General features: G+C 44.9%; 1 protein-coding gene and 1 long non-coding RNA gene across 2 annotated transcripts; both read right to left on the bottom strand.

Moving 5' to 3' along the window:
• Positions 1-3,323: 3,323 nt before the first annotated feature.
• Positions 3,324-13,409, bottom strand: LOC142269308 (uncharacterized). Its single transcript, XM_075332404.1, has 9 exons — positions 13,357-13,409; positions 13,137-13,254; positions 11,731-11,856; positions 11,574-11,646; positions 11,354-11,471; positions 9,948-10,073; positions 9,791-9,863; positions 5,619-5,688; positions 3,324-5,045 (listed from the first exon to the last, which is right to left on the bottom strand). The coding sequence occupies exon 9, from the start codon at positions 5,026-5,028 to the stop codon at positions 3,394-3,396; it is 1,635 nt and encodes a 544-aa protein (XP_075188519.1). The 5' UTR covers positions 5,029-5,045; positions 5,619-5,688; positions 9,791-9,863; positions 9,948-10,073; positions 11,354-11,471; positions 11,574-11,646; positions 11,731-11,856; positions 13,137-13,254; positions 13,357-13,409; the 3' UTR covers positions 3,324-3,393.
• Positions 13,410-13,518: 109 nt separating this feature from the next.
• LOC142269309 (uncharacterized) lies at positions 13,519-22,802 on the bottom strand. Its single transcript, XR_012734809.1, has 5 exons — positions 22,615-22,802; positions 17,407-17,532; positions 17,245-17,323; positions 17,025-17,142; positions 13,519-13,638 (listed from the first exon to the last, which is right to left on the bottom strand). It is a non-coding gene; the product is annotated as an uncharacterized LOC142269309 (long non-coding RNA).
• Positions 22,803-23,119: the final 317 nt, after the last annotated feature.

Below are 23,119 nucleotides of genomic sequence, written 5' to 3' on the forward strand. Positions count from 1 at the left end.
CGCAGCCCTGGATCAGCACTTTCCATTCCATTCCACGGGAAGGGTTGCTGGGACTTGTGGTGCAAGACACTCACTTCCAGGCCGAAGGCCAGGACTGGTTTTGGCTTCTTCGGGGCCGTCTCGCAGCTGCCGACTGCAGCAGGCGCCAGTGTCCTCAAACACCACACACAGACGAGATTCTTCTGAACCAAAACTTTCTCTTTACTGAACATAGTCATAAACGGTCTTATATCTCACCAGCTATATAAAGTGAAAGCTGCACACCAAATTAAGAGAAATATGAATAAGCATAACTGCTCTATAATACATAAAGAAATTAAAACACAATTAGCGATATGAAAAATTGGAAAACATGAAAAATATGACATTGCATGACTGCTAAGGATCATTTGAAAAAAAGAGATATTTTGCTAATATATTGATCAACTCATTACTGCCCGATAACCACTTCATGGTAATCTCATAGAGGTAACATTTGGTTAGGGACCCGATAAATAAGAGATTACCATGAAGTGGTCATCAGGCAGTAATGATTTGATCAATACATTAGCAAAATATGTCTTTTTTTCAAATAATCCTTAGCAGTCATGCAATGTCATATTTTTCAATTCTTCATATGGCTAATTGTGTTTTTCATTTCTTTATGTATTACTAGCTATACTACCCGGCTTCGCCCTGGTTAATAACTGCTGTTAACAAAATAGAATGTATTAACACAAATGTATTCTGCACACAAAAACCACAAAACAAATAGATTTAAATGTAATTATAATGTCTGTCTCCCCCTCTGTATATATCTCTTGGTCTAGCTGTACTACCCGGCTTTGCCCGGGTTAATAACTGCTGTTAACAAAATAGAATGTATTAACATTCCCGGGATAGAATGTATAATAAATAGAATGTATTAACGCCTGGGATAGTAACTGTCTCTCTGTTTCTCTCCCATTCTCTGTCTATATCTCTCTGTCTTTCTCTCTATCTCTTTGTCTGTCTGTCTCTTTGTCTGTCTGTCTCTGACTGTCTCTGTCTCTTTCTCCGTCTGTCTCAATCTCTTTCCCTGTCTGTCTATCTCTTTCCCTGTCTGTTTATCTCTGTCACTTTCCCTGTCTGTCTCTTTCCCTCTCTTTCCCTGTCTGTCTCTTTCCCTGTGTCTGTCTCTTTACCTGTCTGTGTCTGTCTCTTAACCTGTCTCTCTCTTTCCCTGTCTGTCTCTTTCCCTGTCAGTCTGTCTCTTTTTCTGTGTCTGTCTCTTTTTGTCTGTCTCTTACCCTGTCTGTGTCTGTCTGTTTCACTGGCTGCATTGTGACACGCCAACATTCCATTTAAGGGCGTGGCTGCGCATTCTTCTTATGTTCTGGCTGCACTGTATCTCCCAGCTCCATTCGCTTTAATGGAGACAGGTTGTTTGGTGAATAACTGTAAAGCGCGGGGTTAAAATTTCCCCTCAAAACATAGCCTATCACGCTCTCGGGGTCCAGAAGTGTGAGTGTGCAAAATTTTGTGGCTGTAGCTGCGACGGTGCAGATGCCAATCCCGGACATACACACACACACACACACACACACATTCAGCTTTATATATTAGATAGAGCAGTTAGGCTAATGTATTGATCAAATCATTACTGCCCAATAACCAATTCACGGTAATCTCTTATTTATCGGGTCCCTAACCAAATGTTACCTTTATGAGATTACCATGGAGTGGTCATCGGGCAGTAATGACTTGATCAATATATTAGCAAAATATCTCTTTTTTTCAAATAATCCTTAGCAGTCATGCAAAGTCATATTTTACAATTTTTCAAATTTTTCATAAGGCTAATTGTGTTTTTCATTTCTTTATGTATTATAGAGCAGTTATGCTTATTCATATTTCTCTGAATTTGGTGTGCAGATTTCACTTTATATAGATTGTGTATTTTTTAGCTAGCACCCTGTTCACATTTGCAATGATGTTCCAGCAGTCTTTTTGATTGTTACATCTCACCAGTGGCATGCACATCTTATTTCTGTTACAGCGGGTAGACACGTCAAATTACACAGTCCTCTGGATTTCTACTCCAGTTCTTCACTGTGGTCGCCATTAGCAACCGGAGTTACTCTCAATTTACCGCCAAGCCACTTCCCTGGTACTCTGTTCCTAGAGCCCCTCATCCCCTCCCTCATCTTCATACTTTTGGACAGATTCATATTGCCGCACGGGTGTCCGTCTCCCACCCACAGGGATAGCTATAAGCCGTGACAAGGGTCCCTGGGGATGGCACTCTATTGTCCCAGTTTATCAGGATCTACGCCTCCTGCGGAGCCCACTGACCTTTAGCCTGGAGAGGGGGTTCGTTTGGTATATGCCAGGGGCAGCCACCATCCAAGCCATCCGGACTTTACCCTTTTGGGACGTGGTTCGGTCAGCCCACCTCTCACCAGGGTCCCACGTGTCTGGTGCCGGGATACGACCCAGAGGGTCAGAATCACCTCTCCTGGGGGCTTCTCCTCACACAGGTGTGGGTCTCTCTACACTGCTCTCTGGGACTCTCCTGTCATTTCATGTATTCCTAGGTTTTTTACTAACTAAGCTCCTCCCAGCCATTAGCTCTCCCTAGCCTGAGAGCACCAAGGGAAGTAGCTTATCCCATGTGGCCATCTAGTGGCCGCACACAGAATATATCATAAACCGTATCTACAGTATTATATCAACATTAAACAGTACATTTACAGGCACGGGATTTGCAGGTCTTGGGCGGCAGAGCCTTACACCCCCTTACAGTTGCCTCACCGCTCACCTCTCCGGCCACTACCTCCTTACCGTCACCCATCTGCTCCTCGTTGCATCTTCAGATTGCCACCATTTGTGTTGAATTCATTTGGTCTCTCATGTTGGGCCAGGACTTCGTGGTCTAATGAGTCCTTGGAAGGTTATTCGCAAGTGTGTGTCATGACGTCATGGTATATGCCAAAATCTAGAATTTATGCACTGAAGATTCCCGAGGAATTAATTGCAAGAGTTGCTGATCTGAAGATGTGACGAGGACTGGAAGAGTGATTGTGAGGAGTGGAGGAGCTGGAGATGTGAGCGATAAAGTGAGTATAAGGATTTTTATTTTAGAATTTTGATGGACATTTTGCTTAATACGTGTGGAAGTGAAATATAAAAAGTCTGCATTTTGGTGAATGTAAATTTTTGGCGAACTCCAGTAGAATTCCATTTGAATGTATTCGCTCAGCTCCAGTATGGGAAGTGTTTAGAAATGCGAAAAATGTACCGCCAGTTACTAACAGCAAAAAACAAAATAGAGTAGGAGTTTTGTTTATTAATCTTTATTGCAGTTCTATGAATTTAGGTGAGAGAGAGAGCGCTGCTCAAACCCCGCTCAACACTACTCGTGAAATATTGATTCTATTCTTCGGTTTTTATGTAGGTACCTTTTTTAACCACTTTAACAGTTCCAATGCTTTTCCACTTCTTAGCCAGGATGTCTATGGCACGGTTAATTGCCTCCTTCAATTTCGGAGGATACCGTTGATGCAATTTAGTGAGGGCCCTCAACTCTTTAAACACATGACATAATGCCGTCGGATAGAGTTCTTCATAGGGTAAAGCGTCTCTTATCATAGTGAGGTGCTCCAGGAGAGCGTCCAAATCATGAACCATAAACAGTAATTTAAAAAAAGTGAATATCATCTTCACCAGATAAACCGGTTCTTTTTGCCCAAGTTGTTCATATATCTTGCAGTATTTTCCTCTATTTAACAGCTCTTCTACATTTTTACATCCGACGTAAGGAAGACAATGCAACAAGGCTGCAATACTGGCTGCCTTAACCTGCTGGTTTTTGCTGTGTAACATTATCAGTAAGGCTGCTAGGTAACTCCTGATGTGTTGGCTGAAGTCTTTCTTGCTCTGGTTACAGTTCTTGGCGAGATCAGCAAATAGTGAAGCGGCGTATACCTGGACCAGAGGGTTCGAGTGGTTTAGATAGCAAGTACAAAGATTGACAATCTCCCCAAAAGTATTACCAAGTTTTGATCTTTTCAGCAAGGTGACTAATTTTGACAGGACTTGTAAGATGTTGATGATATCTTTTGGATTCTTACAACCATATAATTTCCTGCGCAGGCAGTCAAATATGAAGTCTTTCAGTTGATGCACCTCGGTAGGGGCACCTTTACAAGCATTACCAATAGCTTCTGTAACATGGCAGACCTCAAGCTCATCCGAGCTGTAAGTTTTTAAAGCCATTAATGAGATTAAATTTTTTGCCACATTCTTCTCCAGGTTAGGATGGTGTAGGAGCTCCGAGACGAACATGACACTGGTGATTCTGCTTGTTCTGAATGAATATCTCATTGGTATACGCAGGTAAGGGATGAGTTTCCTCCTTTCCTCATCAGTTAAGACACAAGTAATATAATGACACATCGCAGCCTGCGTAGTGTCTGTGTCATGGAAGAGAACAAAGTCATCCTGGTAGTTTCTGAACCCATACATGGGGTGCAGAAGGTGATAGAAAAAATCATAGCTTCTCTCTTTCCAGTCTCTGCTGGATTTGGTGGAAATCAGGTCCAATACCTTGAACGAGCTGCTTGGTGGATGCTCTTCATCCTTTTCCAAACGCTCCATGACTTCTTCACCGCTATAAATTGCAATATTAGCCAGGAGCGTCATAGCTGCGCCAGTTATTCCGGGTTGTCTCTTACTTTCCGCTCTCCGCATGTGGCGGTAGGTCTGATCGATAAGTTCACTAGTCAGAAAGCTGGCAGTCTCCACTCCGACAGAGCTTACAGTTGACAAGAACAGGAGGGCATTCATCAAATCCTGTCCATCCAGATCACGCAGATGTTTGATTAGATCGCTGGTCATTGTCTTTATTACTCCAAGCTCAAATGATGAGACAATGCCTGGAATACTGTCCTCCAGAAGAGGGACACTGAGCAGGTCCAGCGAGGCCAACAGCTTTTTACAGCGATTGCTGGATCCCATGCTGCAATGTTTACAGCGATCGCTGGATACCATGATGCAATGATTCATCATAAATAATCAGACGTAATCTGCCAAAAAATTCAAAATGATATTAGAGGAAACATCAGGTAAATTATAAGTAATAGAAGATAAATGCAAAAAAATAAAATTATATTTCAAATTACAGAATTACAGTCCTCAAATTTCAGTAATTTTTTATACTGATGTGTAATGGCCTAAGGAACTCTCAGATGTTCCAGGACTGACGGCACCGGACCCTACAGGGTGGTCTCACCGGTGCCCATGGGTAACACAAGGAAAAAAAGGGTGTCCATGGCTCAGATACAGAGAATCTGCTGTTATCTTCAACTGTGGAAAACAGATGGCGCTTTTATTTTTACATATGTTACCCATGGGCACTGGGGGTGTCACCGTCCCGGGTAAGGTAAGTCCTGAGGTGGTTTAGCCTTTTTATGCCATTGCCCGTCAATGTACAACATTCCTGAAGATGGAGATAACTTTCAAGACCCAAAACAAAAGTCTGAATCAGCCCCCTCTCCACCCCAAAAAATTAATAATCAACCTGGACTCCTAAATCCAGACATTCATGTATTAGTTATAGGCCAAAAGTAAGAGATTTAGTAAAATAAAACTCCTCTAACCTGATCTGTTCCTGGTAATAGTCACAATAAGTCGTATGACAGGATTGAGCTGATAAAGCAGGAGGACAACCTGAAACAGCAGAATTTAGAGAAAGTATTCACTACATGAGACCTCTACCTCCAACAAAGCGCATAAATCAATAGTATAAGTGACTATAAGTAGCTTTGTCTTAAGGGTACTTTACACGCTGCGATATCGGTACCGATATCGCTAGCGAGCGTACCCGCCCCCGTCGGTTGTGCGTCCCGGTCAAATCGCCGCCTGTGGCGCACAACATCGCTAACAACCGTCACACGGATTTACCTTCCCTGCGACGTCTCTCTGCCCAGCGATCCACCTCCTTTCTAAGGGGGCGATTCGTGCGGCGTCACAGCGACGTAACACTGCAGCTGTCCAATAGCAGAGGAGGGGCGGGGATGAGCGGCCGGAACATGCCGCCCACCTTCTTTCTTCCTCATTGCCGGTGGACGGAGGTAAGGATATGTTCGTCGTTCCTGCGGTGTCACACGTAGCGATGTGTGCTGCCGCAGGAATGACGACCAACATCGTACCTGCAGCAGCAACAATATTTTGAAAAGGAGCGACGTGTCAACTAGCAACGATTTTCCATGTTTTTGCGCTCGTTGATCGTCACTCCTTGGTGTCACACGCTGCGATGTCGCTAACGGCGCCGGATGAGCGCCACTAAAGACGTGACCCCGACGATATATCGTTAGCGATGTCGCAGCGTGTAAAGCACCCTATATATCTTATCAGAGAAATCAACGTCATTGTATCCTCAGGAGTCGATTCTTCCCTTCCTTTGTCTCCTGACCTCATTACCTCTGAATAAACTGCTCAGCACAGAGATATCACAAGTTGGGAGTGAGAGGAGGAGCGCAGCCCGGAATAAGCACAGAAACATGGTCCGGCAGGTTCCTAGCAGGTGTATTCGCTTATACCAGAGCTGCAGTCACAGCTACAATGCTCAGTACTGCTGTATAATCTCCTCCATGCCTCTGTGCTGGCTAAGGAAAGAGCTGAAAATACTTATTGTATGGGAGACACTAGATCAAAGCCAATGGCAAATTACACATAGTGCCTGTAGTTAGAAAACTGGAAAATGACGCAAAATACCATGTAATGGGCAGAAATAGCGCCGCTCCTCACATCATACACACAGTACAACTTATTCCTAAGTGTCACATAAAAGTCTAGTTACCCTTTTCCTACTTTACTCTTCTAGTTGATCCCAGTAATCTGTTCTCAATAGTAATACTAGAGGATTTAGCTCGTATTTCAGTAACAGAAAGGATCTTCTGGTCACGATTTCAGCTCTGTAATCTATATATATAATTGCCTTATTCTGTCTGTCTGTCTGTCATGCTCCAAAATTGTGTCACGGTGACATTGTGTCACCGTGACATGTCCTTACGGTGACACAAAGCTGATTGGCCGCTGGGTTCGCCATGGCCCCGCCCCCCCACACGGATTGGCCTCTCGCCCCGGCTGCGCCCCCACACGGATTGGCCAGCCGCTCGCCCAGGCTCTGCCCCCTCCACAGATTGGCCTCTCGCCCCGGCACCCTGCAGGCATTGGCAACTCGCCCACGCCACGCCCCGCCCCCTCACGCAATAGACGTTAGCTCTCGCCCCCCCCCCCCCCGCATTGCCCAAACTGACACGGTCACGGAGCCACGGATCCCAGGTGAGTACTGTACTCCCCCCCCTTTCCCCCCTCACCAACGGGAGCCCACATCAGCGTACGCCGCCGTATGCTGGTGTGGGCTCCCGTGCGAGCGGGGGACGTGTTGCGCTGGTAACCATGCTTGCATAGTTACCAGTAAATCAAGGTCCTGCAGCGGCGGGACTTCCACACGCACAAACATAACAGCACACACACACGCATCATCAGATCATCACTCACATCAGATCGCACTCACTCTCACAAACACCTCACACACACCTCACACACACATCGCATCCACACACTCACAGCATCCGGCGATATCGCTTGCTTCTCGGCCTCGATACTGTGCTGTGAGCTTCCAGGACCTGCCGGAGGATCACATGGCCAGAAGCATGTGATATCTCCCGGATGTTGTGACTGTGAGCGCGTATGTGCGATATCGTCAGTGTCTGTGTGTGTGAGTGTATGCGATCGGGTGTGTGTGAGTGTATGCGATCGGGTGTGTGTGAGTGGATGCGATCGGGTGTGTGTGAGTGGATGCGATCGGGTGTGTGAGTGTCGGCAGAGGAGCACGGCGTGCTGGAGGAGGCTGGGAGCAAAGAGGCTGATCATGGGGGAGGCTGGAAGGAGAGAGGCTGATGCTGGTGGAGGCTGATGCTTGGGGAGGCTGATGCTGGGGGAGACTGGGAGCGGAAGGCTGATGCTGAGGGAGGCTGGGAGGGGGAGGCTGGGAGGAAGGAGGCTGGGAGGAGAGAGGCTGATCCTGGGGAAGGCTGGGAAAGGGAGGCTGATGCTGAGGGAGGCTGGAAGGAGAGAGGCTGATGCTGGGGGAGGCTGGAAGGAGAGAGGCTGAGGCTGGGAGGAGAGAGGCTGATGCTGGGGAAGGCTGATGCTGAGGGAGGCTGGGAGGGGAAAGCTGATGCTGGGGAAGGCTGGGAGGAGAGAGGCTGATCCTGGGGAAGGCTGGGAGAGGGAGGCTGATGCTGGAGGAGGATGGAAGGAGAGAGGCTGATGCTGGCGGAGGCTGATGCTGGGGGAGGCTGGTGGAGGCTGATGCTTGGGGAGGCTGGGAGAGGGAGGCTGATGCTGAGGGAGGCTGGGAGAGGTAGGCTGAGGCTGAGAGAAGAGAGGCTGATGCTGGGGGAGGCTGGTAGAGGGAGGCTGATGCTGGGGGAGGGTGGGAGGAGGGAGGCTGGGAGGAGAGAGGCTGATGCTGGGGAAGGCTGGGAAGAGAGAGGCTGATGCTGGGAGGAGAGAGGCTGATGCTAGGATGAGAGAGGCTGATGCTGGGAGGAGAGAGGCTGATGCTGGGAGGAGAGAGGCTGATGCTGGGGGCAGAGAAGCTGATGCTGGGGGCAGAGAAGCTGATGCTGGGGGCAGAGAGGCTGATGCTGGTGCAGCATGGGGGATGGAGCACGATGGGGGGGGTGCGCAGCATCGGGGATGGAGCATGATGGGGGGGTGCGCAGCATCGGGGATGGAGCACGATGGGGAGTTCACAGCATGGGGGATGGAGCACGTTTGGGAGTGCGCAGCATGGCGGGTGGAGCACGTTTGGGAGTGCGCAGCATGGGAGATGGAGCACGATGGGGGGTGTGCAGCATAGGGGATGGAGCACGATAGGGAGTGCGCTGCATGGGGGATGGAGCACGATGGGGAGTGCGGAGTATGGCGGATGGAGCACGTTTGGGAGTGCGCAGCATGGCGGATGGAGCACGTTTGGGAGTGCGCAGCATGGCGGATGGAGCACGTTTGGGAGTGCGCAGCATGGGAGATGGAGCACGATGGGGGGTGCGCAGCATAGGGGATGGAGCACGATGGGGGGTGCGCAGCATAGGGGATGGAGCACGATGGGGAGTGCGCTGCATGGGGGATGGAGCACGTTTGGGAGTGCGCACCTCCCCCCAACACACACACACACACACACACACGCACGCACGAGCGCGCACTGCACAACACACCACACACCACACACACACACACACACTGGGAACCACAAACAACTGCCCTACACAGACACCCACACACACAGACAACGCTGCACACACACAACAACCAACACACAAACACCGCGGCACACACAAATATACGCACATACCGCACAACACACACATTGCACAAAACATACCTCCCCCCAAAACACACCACACACACACAAACCGCACAACACACACACAACGCTACAGACACACAGCGCTCCACAAACAACGCAACACACGCAACACACATACAACACCGCTCTCACCCCCCGTCACACCCAGACAACACCCAGAACATGTACAGCCCCTACACAAACACTTGGTAACTACACACAACAACATTATATATATATAACAAAAATCATACATGAACTACACAATACGTAAATTCTAGAATACCCGATGCGTAGAATCGGGCCACCTTCTAGTAGATTAATAATGTTATAATGAACGATGGATCAGTCAGATATTATTCTTGTATTTTTATACAGGACGTGTTATTATATTACACTCAGAATACTTACACTAATAGCTGGTGAATGCTCCAATACAAACAGAACTGTGACACCGGTCACACAGTGGAGTGTTTATTCCAACCTATAATATAATATGATATTGATAGTCGTTAGATGGAAGGAAGAAAAGGACCCAGGAGCCCCGCGCCTCGGCCATTCTACTCACTGGAAAGATGTCTGGTGTTCCGCTCCGATCCCGTACGCGCTGAAGGTCTCTTCTCAGCTGGTGCAGGGCGTCCACTGACTTCCCCTCTTGGAGGTGATCATCAACCAGGAAAAATCAGGATGAAATCTGAAAAAGACAAAAAAAATTAATGCCATAATGCATGGAGCCATAATACATAGATGCATAATATATGGTGCCATAATACTTGGAGCCATAATACATGGTGCCATTCTACATGGAGCCTTAATACGTGGAGCCATAATACGTGGAGCCATAATACTTGGAGCCATAATACTTGGAGCCATAATACATAGAGCCATAATACATAGAGCCATAATACGTGGAGCCATAATACTTGGAGCCATAATATTTGGAACCATAATACATGGAACCATAATACATGGAACCATATTACATGGAGCCGTAATACATGGAGCCGTAATACTTGGAGCCGTAATACATAGAGCCATAATACTTGGAGCCATAATACTTGGAGCCATAATACTTGGAGCCATAATACTTGGAGCCATAATACTTGCAGCCATAATACTTGCAGCCATAATACTTGGAGCCATAATACTTGGAGCCATAATACATGGAGCCATAATACTTGCAGCCATAATACTTGCAGCCATAATACTTGCAGCCATAATACATGGTGCCTTAATACATGGATCCATAATACTTGGAGCCATAATACATGGTGCCTTAATACATGGATCCATAACACATGGATCCATAACACATGGATCCATAACACATGGAGCCATAACACATGGAGCCATAATACTTGGAGCCATAATACTTGGAGCCATAATACTTGGAGCCATAATACATAGAACCATAATAAATAGAGCCATAATACATAGAGCCTTAATACGTGGGGCTATAATACTTGGAGCCATAATATATGGAGCCACAATATATTGTGCCATAATACATGGAGCCTTAGTACATGGAGCCATAATACTTGGAGCCATAATACTTGGAGCAGTAATACATGGAGCCTTTGTCTCCTGACCTCATTACCTCTGAATAAACTGCTCAGCACAAAGATATCACAAGTTAGGAGTAAGAGGAGGAGCGTGGCCCGGAGTAAGCACAGAAACATGGTCCTACAGGTTTCTAGCAGGTGTATTCGCTTATACCAGAGCTGCAGTCACAGCTACAATGCTCAGTACTGCTGTATAATCTCCTCCATGCCTCTGTGCTGCCTAAGGAAAGCTGAAAATACTTATTGTATGGGAGACACTGGATCAAAGCCAACGGCAAATTACACATAGTGCCTGTAGGGAGAAAACTGGAAAATGACGCAAAATACCATGTAATGGGCAGAAATAGCGCCGCTCCTCACATCATACACACAGTACAACTTATTCCTAAATGTCACATAAAAGTCTAGTTACCTTTTTCCTACTTTACTCTTCTAGTTGATCCCAGTAATCTGTTCTCAATAGTAATACTAGAGGATTTAGCTCGTATCTCAGTAACAGAAAGGATCTTCTTCTGGTCACGATTTCAGCTCTGTAATAGATTAATAATGTTATAATGAACGATGGATGAGTCAGATTTTATTCTTGTATTTTTATACAGGACATGTTATTATATTACACTCAGAATACTTACACTAATAGCTGGTGAACGCTCCAATACAAACAGAACTGTGACACCGGTCACACAGTGGAGTGTTTATTCCAACCTATAATATAATATGATATTGATAGTCGTTAGATGGAAGGAAGAAAAGGACCCAGGAGCCCCGCGCCTCGGCCATTCTACTCACTGGAAAGATGTCTGGTGTTCTGCTCCGATCCCGTACACGCTGGAGGTCTCTTCTCAGCTGGTGCAGGGCGTCCACTGACTTCCCCTCTTGGAGGTGATCATCAACCAGGAAAAATCAGGATGAAATCTGAAAAAGACAAAAAAAATTAATGCCATAATGCATGGAGCCATAATACATAGATGCATAATATATGGTGCCATAATACTTGGAGCCATAATACATGGTGCCATTCTACATGGAGCCTTAATACGTGGAGCCATAATACGTGGAGCCATAATACTTGGAGCCATAATACATAGAGCCATAATACATAGAGCCATAATACGTGGAGCCATAATACTTGGAGCCATAATATTTGGAACCATAATACATGGAACCATATTACATGGAGCCGTAATACATGGAGCCGTAATACTTGGAGCCGTAATACATAGAGCCATAATACTTGGAGCCATAATACTTGGAGCCATAATACTTGGAGCCATAATACTTGGAGCCATAATACTTGCAGCCATAATACTTGCAGCCATAATACTTGCAGCCATAATACATGGAGCCATAATACATGGAGCCATAATACTTGGAGCCATAATACATGGAGCCATAATACATGGAGCCATAATACATGGAGCCATAATACTTGGAGCCATAATACATGGTGCCTTAATACATGGATCCATAATACTTGGAGCCATAATACATGGTGCCTTAATACATGGATCCATAACACATGGATCCATAACACATGGATCCATAACACATGGAGCCATAACACATGGAGCCATAATACTTGGAGCCATAATACTTGGAGCCATAATACTTGGAGCCATAATACATAGAACCATAATAAATAGAGCCATAATACATAGAGCCTTAATACGTGGGGCTATAATACTTGGAGCCATAATATATGGAGCCACAATATATTGTGCCATAATACATGGAGCCTTAGTACATGGAGCCATAATACTTGGAGCCATAATACTTGGAGCAGTAATACATGGAGCCTTTGTCTCCTGACCTCATTACCTCTGAATAAACTGCTCAGCACAAAGATATCACAAGTTAGGAGTAAGAGGAGGAGCGTGGCCCGGAGTAAGCACAGAAACATGGTCCTACAGGTTTCTAGCAGGTGTATTCGCTTATACCAGAGCTGCAGTCACAGCTACAATGCTCAGTACTGCTGTATAATCTCCTCCATGCCTCTGTGCTGCCTAAGGAAAGCTGAAAATACTTATTGTATGGGAGACACTGGATCAAAGCCAACGGCAAATTACACATAGTGCCTGTAGGGAGAAAACTGGAAAATGACGCAAAATACCATGTAATGGGCAGAAATAGCGCCGCTCCTCACATCATACACACAGTACAACTTATTCCTAAATGTCACATAAAAGTCTAGTTACCTTTTTCCTACTTTACTCTTCTAGTTGATCCCAGTAATCTGTTCTCAATAGTAATACTAGAGGATTTAGCTCGTATCTCAGTAACAGAAAGGATCTTCTTCTGGTCACGATTTCAGCTCTGTAATAGATTAATAATGTTATAATGAACGATGGATGAGTCAGATTTTATTCTTGTATTTTTATACAGGACGTGTTATTATATTACACTCAGAATACTTACACTAATAGCTGGTGAACGCTCCAATACAAACAGAACTGTGACACCGGTCACACAGTGGAGTGTTTATTCCAACCTATAATATAATATGATATTGATAGTCGTTAGATGGAAGGAAGAAAAGGACCCAGGAGCCCGCGCCTCGGCCATTCTACTCACTGGAAAGATGTCTGGTGTTCTGCTCCGATCCCGTACACGCTGGAGGTCTCTTCTCAGCTGGTCCAGGGCGTCCACTGACTTCCCCTCTGGGAGGTGATCCTCAACCAGGAAAAATCAGGATTAAATCTGAAAAAGACAAAAAAAATGAATGCCATAATACATTGAGCCATAATACATAGATGCATAATATATGGTGCCAAAATACTTGGAGCCATAATTCATGGAGCCATAATACATGGAGCCATAATACATGGAGCCTTAATACATGGAGCCATAATACATGGAGCCATAATACATGGAGCTATAATACATGGAGCCATAATACATGGAGACATAATACATGGAGCCATAATACTTGGAGCCATAATACATGGAGCCATAATACATGAAGCCATAATACATGGGGCCATAATACTTGGAACCATAATACTAGAAGCCGTAATACATGGAGACATAATACATAGAGCCATATTACTTAGAGCCATAATATATAGAGCCATAATACTTAGAGCCATAATACATGGAGCCATAATACATGGAGCCATAATACATGGGGCCATAATACATGGAGCCATAATACTTGGAACCATAATACTAGAAGCCGTAATACATGGAGCCATAATACATGGAGCCATAATACATGGAGCCATAATACTTGGAACCATAATACTAGAAGCCGCAATACATGGCGCCATAATACTTGGAGCCATAATACATGGAGCCACAATACTTGGAGCCATAATCTTTGGAGCTATAATCCTTGGAGCCGTAATACATGCAGCCATAATACTTGGAGCCATAATACATGGAGCCATAATACTTGGAGCCATAATACATGGAACCATATTACTTGGAGCCATAATACATGGAGCAATAATACATGGAGCCATAATACATGGGGCCATAATACATGGAGCCATAATACATGGAGCCATAATACATGGAGCCATAATACATGGAGCCATAATACATAGAGCCATATTACTTGGAGCCATAGTACATGGAGCAAGAATACATGGAGCCATAATACATGGTGCCATAATACATGGCGTCTTAATACATGGAGACATAATACATGGAGCCATAGTACATGGTGCTATACTAAATCGAGCCTTAATACATGGAGCCATAATATTTGGGGCTATAATACTTGGAGCCATAATACATGGAGCCATAATACGTAGAGCCTTAATATATAGAGCCATAATACTTAGAGCCATAATACATGGCGCCTTAATACATGGAGACATAATACATGGAGCCATAGTACATGGTGCCATATTAAATAGAGCCTTAGTACATGGAGCCATAATACTTGGAGCCATAATACTTGGAGCCATAATACTTGGAGCCATAATGCTTGGAGCCATAATACATGGAGCCATAATACTTAGAGCCATAATACATGGAGCCATAATGCATGGAGCCATAATACAGAGAGCCATATTACTTGGAGCCTTAATACATGGCGCCTTAATACATGGAGCCATAATACATAGTGCCATACTACATGGAGCCTTAGTACATAGAGCCATATTACTTGGAGCCATAGTACATGGAGCAAGAATACATGGAGCCATAATACATGGTGCCATAATACATGGCGTCTTAATACATGGAGACATAATACATGGAGCCATAGTACATGGTGCTATACTAAATCGAGCCTTAATACATGGAGCCATAATATTTGGGGCTATAATACTTGGAGCCATAATACATGGAGCCATAATACGTAGAGCCTTAATATATAGAGCCATAATACTTAGAGCCATAATACATGGCGCCTTAATACATGGAGACATAATACATGGAGCCATAGTACATGGTGCCATATTAAATAGAGCCTTAGTACATGGAGCCATAATACTTGGAGCCATAATACTTGGAGCCATAATACTTGGAGCCATAATGCTTGGAGCCATAATACATGGAGCCATAATACTTAGAGCCATAATACATGGAGCCATAATGCATGGAGCCATAATACAGAGAGCCATATTACTTGGAGCCTTAATACATGGCGCCTTAATACATGGAGCCATAATACATAGTGCCATACTACATGGAGCCTTAGTACATAGAGCCATAATACTTGGAGCCATAATACTTGGAGCCATAATGCTTGGAGCCATAATACATGGAGCCATAATACTTAGAGCCATAATACATGGAGCCATAATGCATGGAGCCATATCACAGAGAGCCATATTACTTGGAGCCTTAATACATGGCGTCTTAATACATGGAGCCATAATACATAGTGCCATACTACATGGAGCCTTAGTACATAGAGCCATAATACTTGGAGCCATAATACATGGAGCCGTAATACATGGCGCCTTAATACATGGCGCCTTAATACATGGAGCCATAATACATGGTGCCATACTACATGGTGCCATACTACATGGAGCCTTAGTACATAGAGCCATAATACTTGGAGCCATAATACATGGAGCCGTAATACATGGCGCCATAATACATGGCGCCTTAATACATGGAGCCATAATACTTGGAGCCATAATACATGGAGCCGTAATACATGGCGCCATAATACATGGTGCCTTAATATATGGAGCCATAATACTTGGAGCCATAATACTAGAAGCCGTAATACATGTAGTCATAATACTTGGAGCCATAATCCTTGGAGCCATAATACATGCAGCCGTAATACATGGAGCCATAATACATGGAGCCATAATACATGGAGCCATAATACATGGCGCCTTAATACATGGATGGAGCCATAATACTTGGAGCCATAATACAGAGATACATAATACATGGAGCCATAATACTTGGAGCCATAATACATAGAGCTATAGTACTTGGAGCCATAATACTTGGAGCCATAATGCTTGGAGCCATAATGCTTGGAGCCATAATGCTTGGAGCCTTAATACTTGGAGCCATTATACATGGAGCCATAATACTTGGCGCCATGATTCATGGAGCCATAATACATAGAGCCATAATACTTAGAGCCATAATACATGAAGCAATAATACTTGGAGCCATAATACAGAGAGCCATATTACCTGGAGCCTTAGTACATGGAGCCATAATATTTGGAGCCATAATACTTGGAGCAGTAATACATGGAGCCTTTGTCTCCTGACCTCATTACCTCTGAATAAACTGCTCAGCACAGAGATATCACAAGTTAGGAGTGAGAGGAGGAGCGCGGCCCGGAGTAAGCACAGAAACATGGTCCTGCAGGTTTCTAGCAGGTGTATTCGCTTATACCAGAGCTGCAGTCACAGCTACAATGCTCAGTACTGCTGTATAATCTCCTCCATGCCTCTGTGCTGACTAAGGAAAGAGCTGAAAATACTTATTGTATGGGAGACACTGGATCAAAGCCAACGGCAAATTACACATAGTGCCTGTAGGGAGAAAACTGGAAAATGACGCAAAATACCATGTAATGGGCAGAAATAGCGCCGCTCCTCACATCATACACACAGTACAACTTATTCCTAAATGTCACATAAAAGTCTAGTTACCCTTTTCCTACTTTACTCTTCTAGTTGATCCCAGTAATCTGTTCTCAATAGTAATACTAGAGGATTTAGCTCGTATCTCAGTAACAGAAAGGATCTTCTTCTGGTCACGATTTCAGCTCTGTAATAGATTAATAATGTTATAATGAACGATGGATCAGTCAGATTTTATTCTTGTATTTTTATACAGGACGTGTTATTATATTACACTCAGAATACTCACACTAATAGTGAATGCTGGTGAATGCTCCAATACAAACAGAACTGTGACACCGGTCACACAGTGGAGTGTTTATTCCAACCTATAATATAATATGATATTGATAGTCGTTAGATGGAAGGAAGAAAAGGACCCAGGAGCCCGCGCCTCGGCCATTCTACTCACTGGAAAGATGTCTGGTGTTCTGCTCCGATCCCGTACACGCTGGAGGTCTCTTCTCAGCTGGTGCAGGGCGTCCACTGACTTCCCCTCTGGGAGGTGATCCTCAACCAGGAAAAATCAGGATTAAATCTGAAAAAGACAAAAAAAATATTAATGCCATAATACATGGAGATATTATACATGGAGCCATAATACATGGAGCCATAATACATGGAGCCATAATACATGGAGCCATAAAGCCATAATACTTGGAGCCATAATACTTGGAGCCATAATACTTGGAGCCATAATACATGGAGTCCTAATACTTGGAGCCATAATACATGGAGTCATAATACTTGGAGACATAATACTTGGAGCCAATACATGGAGCCATAATCCTTGGAGCCATAATACATGGAGACATAATACTTGGAGCCATAAAACATGGAGCCATAATACTTGGAGCCGTAATACATGGAGCCGTAATACATGGAGCCATAATACTTGGGTGCCATAATACATGGAGCCGTAATACATGGAGCCGTAATACATGGAGTCATAATACTTGGAGCAATACATAGAGCCATAATACATGGAGCCGTAATACATGGAGCCGTAATACATGGAGCCGTAATACATGGAGCCATAATATATGGAGCCATAATTCTTGGGTGCCATAATACATGGAGCCGTAATACATGGAGCCATAATACATGGAGGCATAATACTTGGAACCATAATACATGGAGCCATAATACATAGATCCATAATACATGGAGCCGTAATACATGGAGCCGTAATACATGGAGCCATAATACATGGAGCCATAATACATAGAGCCATAATACATGGAGCCGTAATACATGGAGCCATAATACATGGAGCCGTAATACATGGAGCCATAATACATGGAACCATATTACATGGAGACATACAGTGCCTACAAGTAGTATTCAACCCCCTGCAGATTTAGCAGGTTTGATAAGATGCAAATAAGTTAGAGCCTGCAAACTTCAAACAAAAGCAGGATTTATTAACAGATGCATAAATCTTACAAACCAACAAGTTATGTTGCTCAGTTAAATTTTAATACATTTTGAAGTTAAAAGTGTGGGTCAATTATTATTCAACCCCTAGGTTTAATATTTTGTGGAATAACCCTTGTTTGCAATTTCAGCTGATAATCGTCTTTTATAAGACCTGATCAGGCCGGCACAGGTCTCTGGAGTTATCTTGGCCCACTCCTCCATGCAGATCTTCTCCAAGTTATCTAGGTTCTCTGGGTGTCTCATGTGGACTTAAATCTTGAGCTCCTTCCACAAGTTTTCAATTAGGTTAAGGTCAGGAGACTGACTAGGCCACTGTAACACCTTGATTTTTTCCCTCTGGAACCAGGCCTTGGTTTTCTTGGCTGTGTGCTTTGGGTCGTTGTCTTGTTGGAAGATGAAATGACGACCCATCTTAAGATCCATGATGGAGGTGCGGAGGTTCTTGGCCAAAATCTCCAGGTAGGCCGTGCTATCCATCTTCCCACGGATGCGGACAAGATGGCCAGGCCCCTTGGCTGAGAAACAGCCCCACAGCATGATGCTGCCACCACCATGCTTGACTGTAGGGATGGTATTCTTGGGGTCGTATACAGTGCCATCCAGTCTCCAAACGTCACGTGTGTGGTTGGCACCAAAGATCTCGATCTTGGTCTCATCAGACCAGAGAACCTTGAACCAGTTTGTCTCAGAGTCCTCCAAATGATCATGAGCAAACTAACTGTAGACGAGCCTTGACATGACGCTTTGAAAGTAAAGGTACCTTACGGGCTCGTCTGGAACGGAGACCATTGCGGTGGAGTACGTTACTTATGGTATTGACTGAAACCAATGTCCCCACTGCCATGAGATCTTCCCGGAGCTCCTTCCTTGTTGTCCTTGGGTTAGCCTTGACTCTTCGGACAAGCCTGGCCTCGGCACGGGTGGAAACTTTCAAAGGCTGTCCAGGCCGTGGAAGGCTAACAGTAGTTCCATAAGCCTTCCACTTCCGGATGATGCTCCCAACAGCGGAGACAGGTAGGCCCAACTCCTTGGAAAGGGTTTTGTACCCCTTGCCAGCCTTGTGACCCTCCACGATCTTGTCTCTGATGGCCTTGGAATGCTCCTTTGTCTTTCCCATGTTGACCAAGTATGAGTGCTGTTCACAAGTTTGGGGAGGGTCTTAATTAGTCAGAAAAGGCTGGAAAAATAGATAATCCAAACATGTGAAGCTCATTGTTCTTTGTGCCTGAAATACTTCTTAATACTTTAGGGGAACCAAACAGAATTCTTGTGGTTTGAGGGGTTGAATAATAAGTGACCCTCTGAATAAACTTTTCACAATTTAAAAAAAAATAAAAAAATAAAAGAAATAACATTCTTTTTTGCTGCAGTGCATTTCACACTTCCAGGCTGATCTACAGTCCAAATGTCACAATGCCAAGTTAATTCCGAATGTGTAAACCTGCTAAATCTGCAGGGGGTTGAATACTACTTGTAGGCACTGTAATATATGGAGACGTAATACATGGAGACATATTGCATGGAGCCACAATACATGGAGACATGTGCCTTACATGGTGCCAAGTGTTTTAATGTTGCACATATTGCCATAATACATGGCGCCTCTTTAATTTCAGAGTGTGGTACATTTGCAGAGGGTTCACATACATATATAAAATAGCTGGATATACCTTTGCTCATTATCCCCACCCCTTGTAAAAAGCTGGATTTACATGTTGCCCATTAGTGTCCCCCCTGTAAATAGCTGGATATACCTTTGCTCATTAGTGTCCCCCCTGTCCCCCCTATGAATAGCTGGATGCACTTTTTGCAAATTCTCCACCTCCACTTTAGTTGGACGCACATTAAACTTATGGTGAAGCTGCTGTATGAATACCGCTGTGTGCCCCCCCTCCAGCAGCCATTAGTGAGGGATGTCATCTGCTCATCACTTATGCCATACATATGATATTACTCAGCTAAATACAGTGACTCCTATCTATATATATAATTGCCTTATTCTGTCTGTCTGTCTGTCTTGCTCCAAAATTGTGTTCTTACGGTGACACAAAGCTGATTGGCCACTGGGCTCGCCATGGCCCCGCCCCCCGCACGGATTGGCAGCTCGCCTCGCCTCGGTTCCGCCCCCCCCACGGATTGGTCTCTCGCCTCGGCCTGGCCCCGCCCTTCGCATGGATTGGACACTCGCTCCGGCCCTCCGCACGCATCGCCAGACATAACCTTGCGCTGCTGGGATCGTGACGGAGCCGGTGAACGCTGGTAACCATTATACACATCGGGTAACTAAGGTCCCTTAATTACCCGATGTGTATCATAGTTACCAGTGTACACCGGCTCCGTCACGATCCCAGCAGCGCCAGACATAACCTTGCGATGCTGGGATCTTGACGGAGCCGGTGAACGCTGGTAACCATTATACACATCGGGTAACTAAGGTCCCTTAGTTACCCGATGTGTATCATAGTTACCAGTGTACACCGGCTCCGTCACGATCCCAGCAGCGCCAGACATAACCTTGCGATGCTGGGATCTTGACGGAGCGGTGAACGATGGTAACCATTATACACATCGGGTAACTAAGGTCCCTTAGTTACCCGATGTGTATCATAGTTACCAGTGTACACCGGCTCCCGGTACACATGTGCAAGGAGCCGGCATTATACTCCTCTCCCCCCAGGACTACTCCTCCTATTATATTCCTCCTATTATACTCCTCTCTGAGTATAATAGGAGAACTATTATAGCATGGGGGATGGAGCACGATGGGGTGCGCAGCATGGGGGATGTAGCACGATGGGGGGTGCGCAGCATGGGGGATGGAGCACGATGGGGAGTGCGCAGCATGGAGGATGGAGCACGATGGGGAGTGCGCAGCATGGGGGATGGAGCATGATGGGGGGTGGGCAGCATGGGGGATGGAGCACGATGGGGAGTGCGCAGCATGGGGGATGGTGCATGATGGGGGGTGCGCAGCATCGGGGATGGAGCACGATGGGGAATGCGCAGCATAGGGGATGGAGCACGATGGGGGGTGGGCAGCATGGGGGATGGAGCATGATGGGGGGTGCGCAGCATGGGGCACGATGGGGGGTGCGCAGCATGGGGGATGGAGCACGATGGGAGGTGCACACCTCCCCCCAACACACCACACACACACACTGGGAACCACAAACACCGCCATACACAGACACCCCCACACACAGACAACGCCGCACACACACAACACCCAACACACAAACACCGTGGCATACATAAATATACGCACATACCGCACAACACACACATTGCACAAAACATACCTCCCCCCAAAACACACCACACCCACACAAACCGCGCAACACACACACACACAACGCTACAGACACAGCGCTCCACAAACAACGCAACACACGCAACACACATACAACACCGCTCTCACCCCCCGCCACACCCAGACAACACCCAGAACATGTACAGCGCCCTACACAAACACTTGGTAACTACACACAACAACATCTATATATATATATATATATATATAACAAAAATCATACATGAACTACACAATACGTAAATTCTAGAATACCCGATGCGTAGAATCGGGCCACCTTCTAGTTTTTTATAATTACTGATGGTTGGCAGAAAACACACAAAGACGTGTCTTATTCTGGTCTGTTTCATGGACAAAGCTCACCCATTCAGAGAATGGCTCAGTGACCACACGTGCCGCCATCCTCCTCACATCTGGGTGCTGTCAGTGTTTCGCTGACTGGACACCTGAAGAAGCTTCGGAAACCTTCATTAATTTTTTTTTTTCCATTTGAGAAAATTTGATGATACATGGACGGTAAAAATGAACATTCTGACCAAAAATTAATGAAAAGCAGACCCAGCGGGCCGGATCTTACAGAAAATAAAATAAAATGGTGTCTAATTCTCCCCTAAACCTGACATTGATATTTGCTACCCTGGATTTCTACTTTAATATCGGATCATTGAGGACCGGATTTGTGTCATGAATTGTAATTAAGAAGCAAAATTCATGAAAACGATTTATCTGTTGTATTGTGCCAGGATTTGTGCAGGACGAGTTACTCATCTCTAGGGGCAATGGCGGCTTCCCATACATTAGAATACATGATAAAATAGTAATAGGATAAAAACTTCTAGTTTTATACAAAACAGCCCAAATTAGACTTACCTCCAAATATAGAAGATTCTACAGTCAATGATGTTAAAAAAATGCAGAAATAATCTGCAAATTCACAAGTAATCCGCAGGTAAACTGCTAATTCACAAATAATCCACAAGTAAACTGCTAATTCACAAGTAATACACAAGTAAATCGCTAATCCACAAGCAAAAGATCTAAGTACGTGCTGTCAGGAGACAAACAAATACCAAGTCTGATCCAGTGAGAAAGTACGGAATGTTAATAGGCTGCACTCCATTGTGACATCACTCACCTGTGTGACATCACTCACCTGTGTGACATCACTGTGTGCTTCCATATATGGCAATGTTTTTTTCATGTAATGTATTATAATCATTGTGATTTGAATTTCAGCTAATATGTCCTATGTAAACAGTTCAAAATATAACAATGCAGTTTTTTGATGTAACATATTGTACCAATTAACCCCTACCTTTGGCGGAAGGTGAGGGAGTAGATTAAAGGATGTAAGCAGGTGTTATCGACTAGGCAA

This window comes from Anomaloglossus baeobatrachus, unplaced genomic scaffold (assembly GCF_048569485.1).
Source record: "Anomaloglossus baeobatrachus isolate aAnoBae1 unplaced genomic scaffold, aAnoBae1.hap1 Scaffold_3183, whole genome shotgun sequence".
Classification (NCBI taxonomy): Eukaryota; Metazoa; Chordata; class Amphibia; order Anura; family Aromobatidae; genus Anomaloglossus; species Anomaloglossus baeobatrachus.

Coding starts and splice junctions, on each gene's coding strand:
- LOC142269308 (XM_075332404.1), bottom strand. CDS start 5,028: ATGATGAATCATTGCATCATGGTATCCAGCGATCGCTGTAAACATTGC.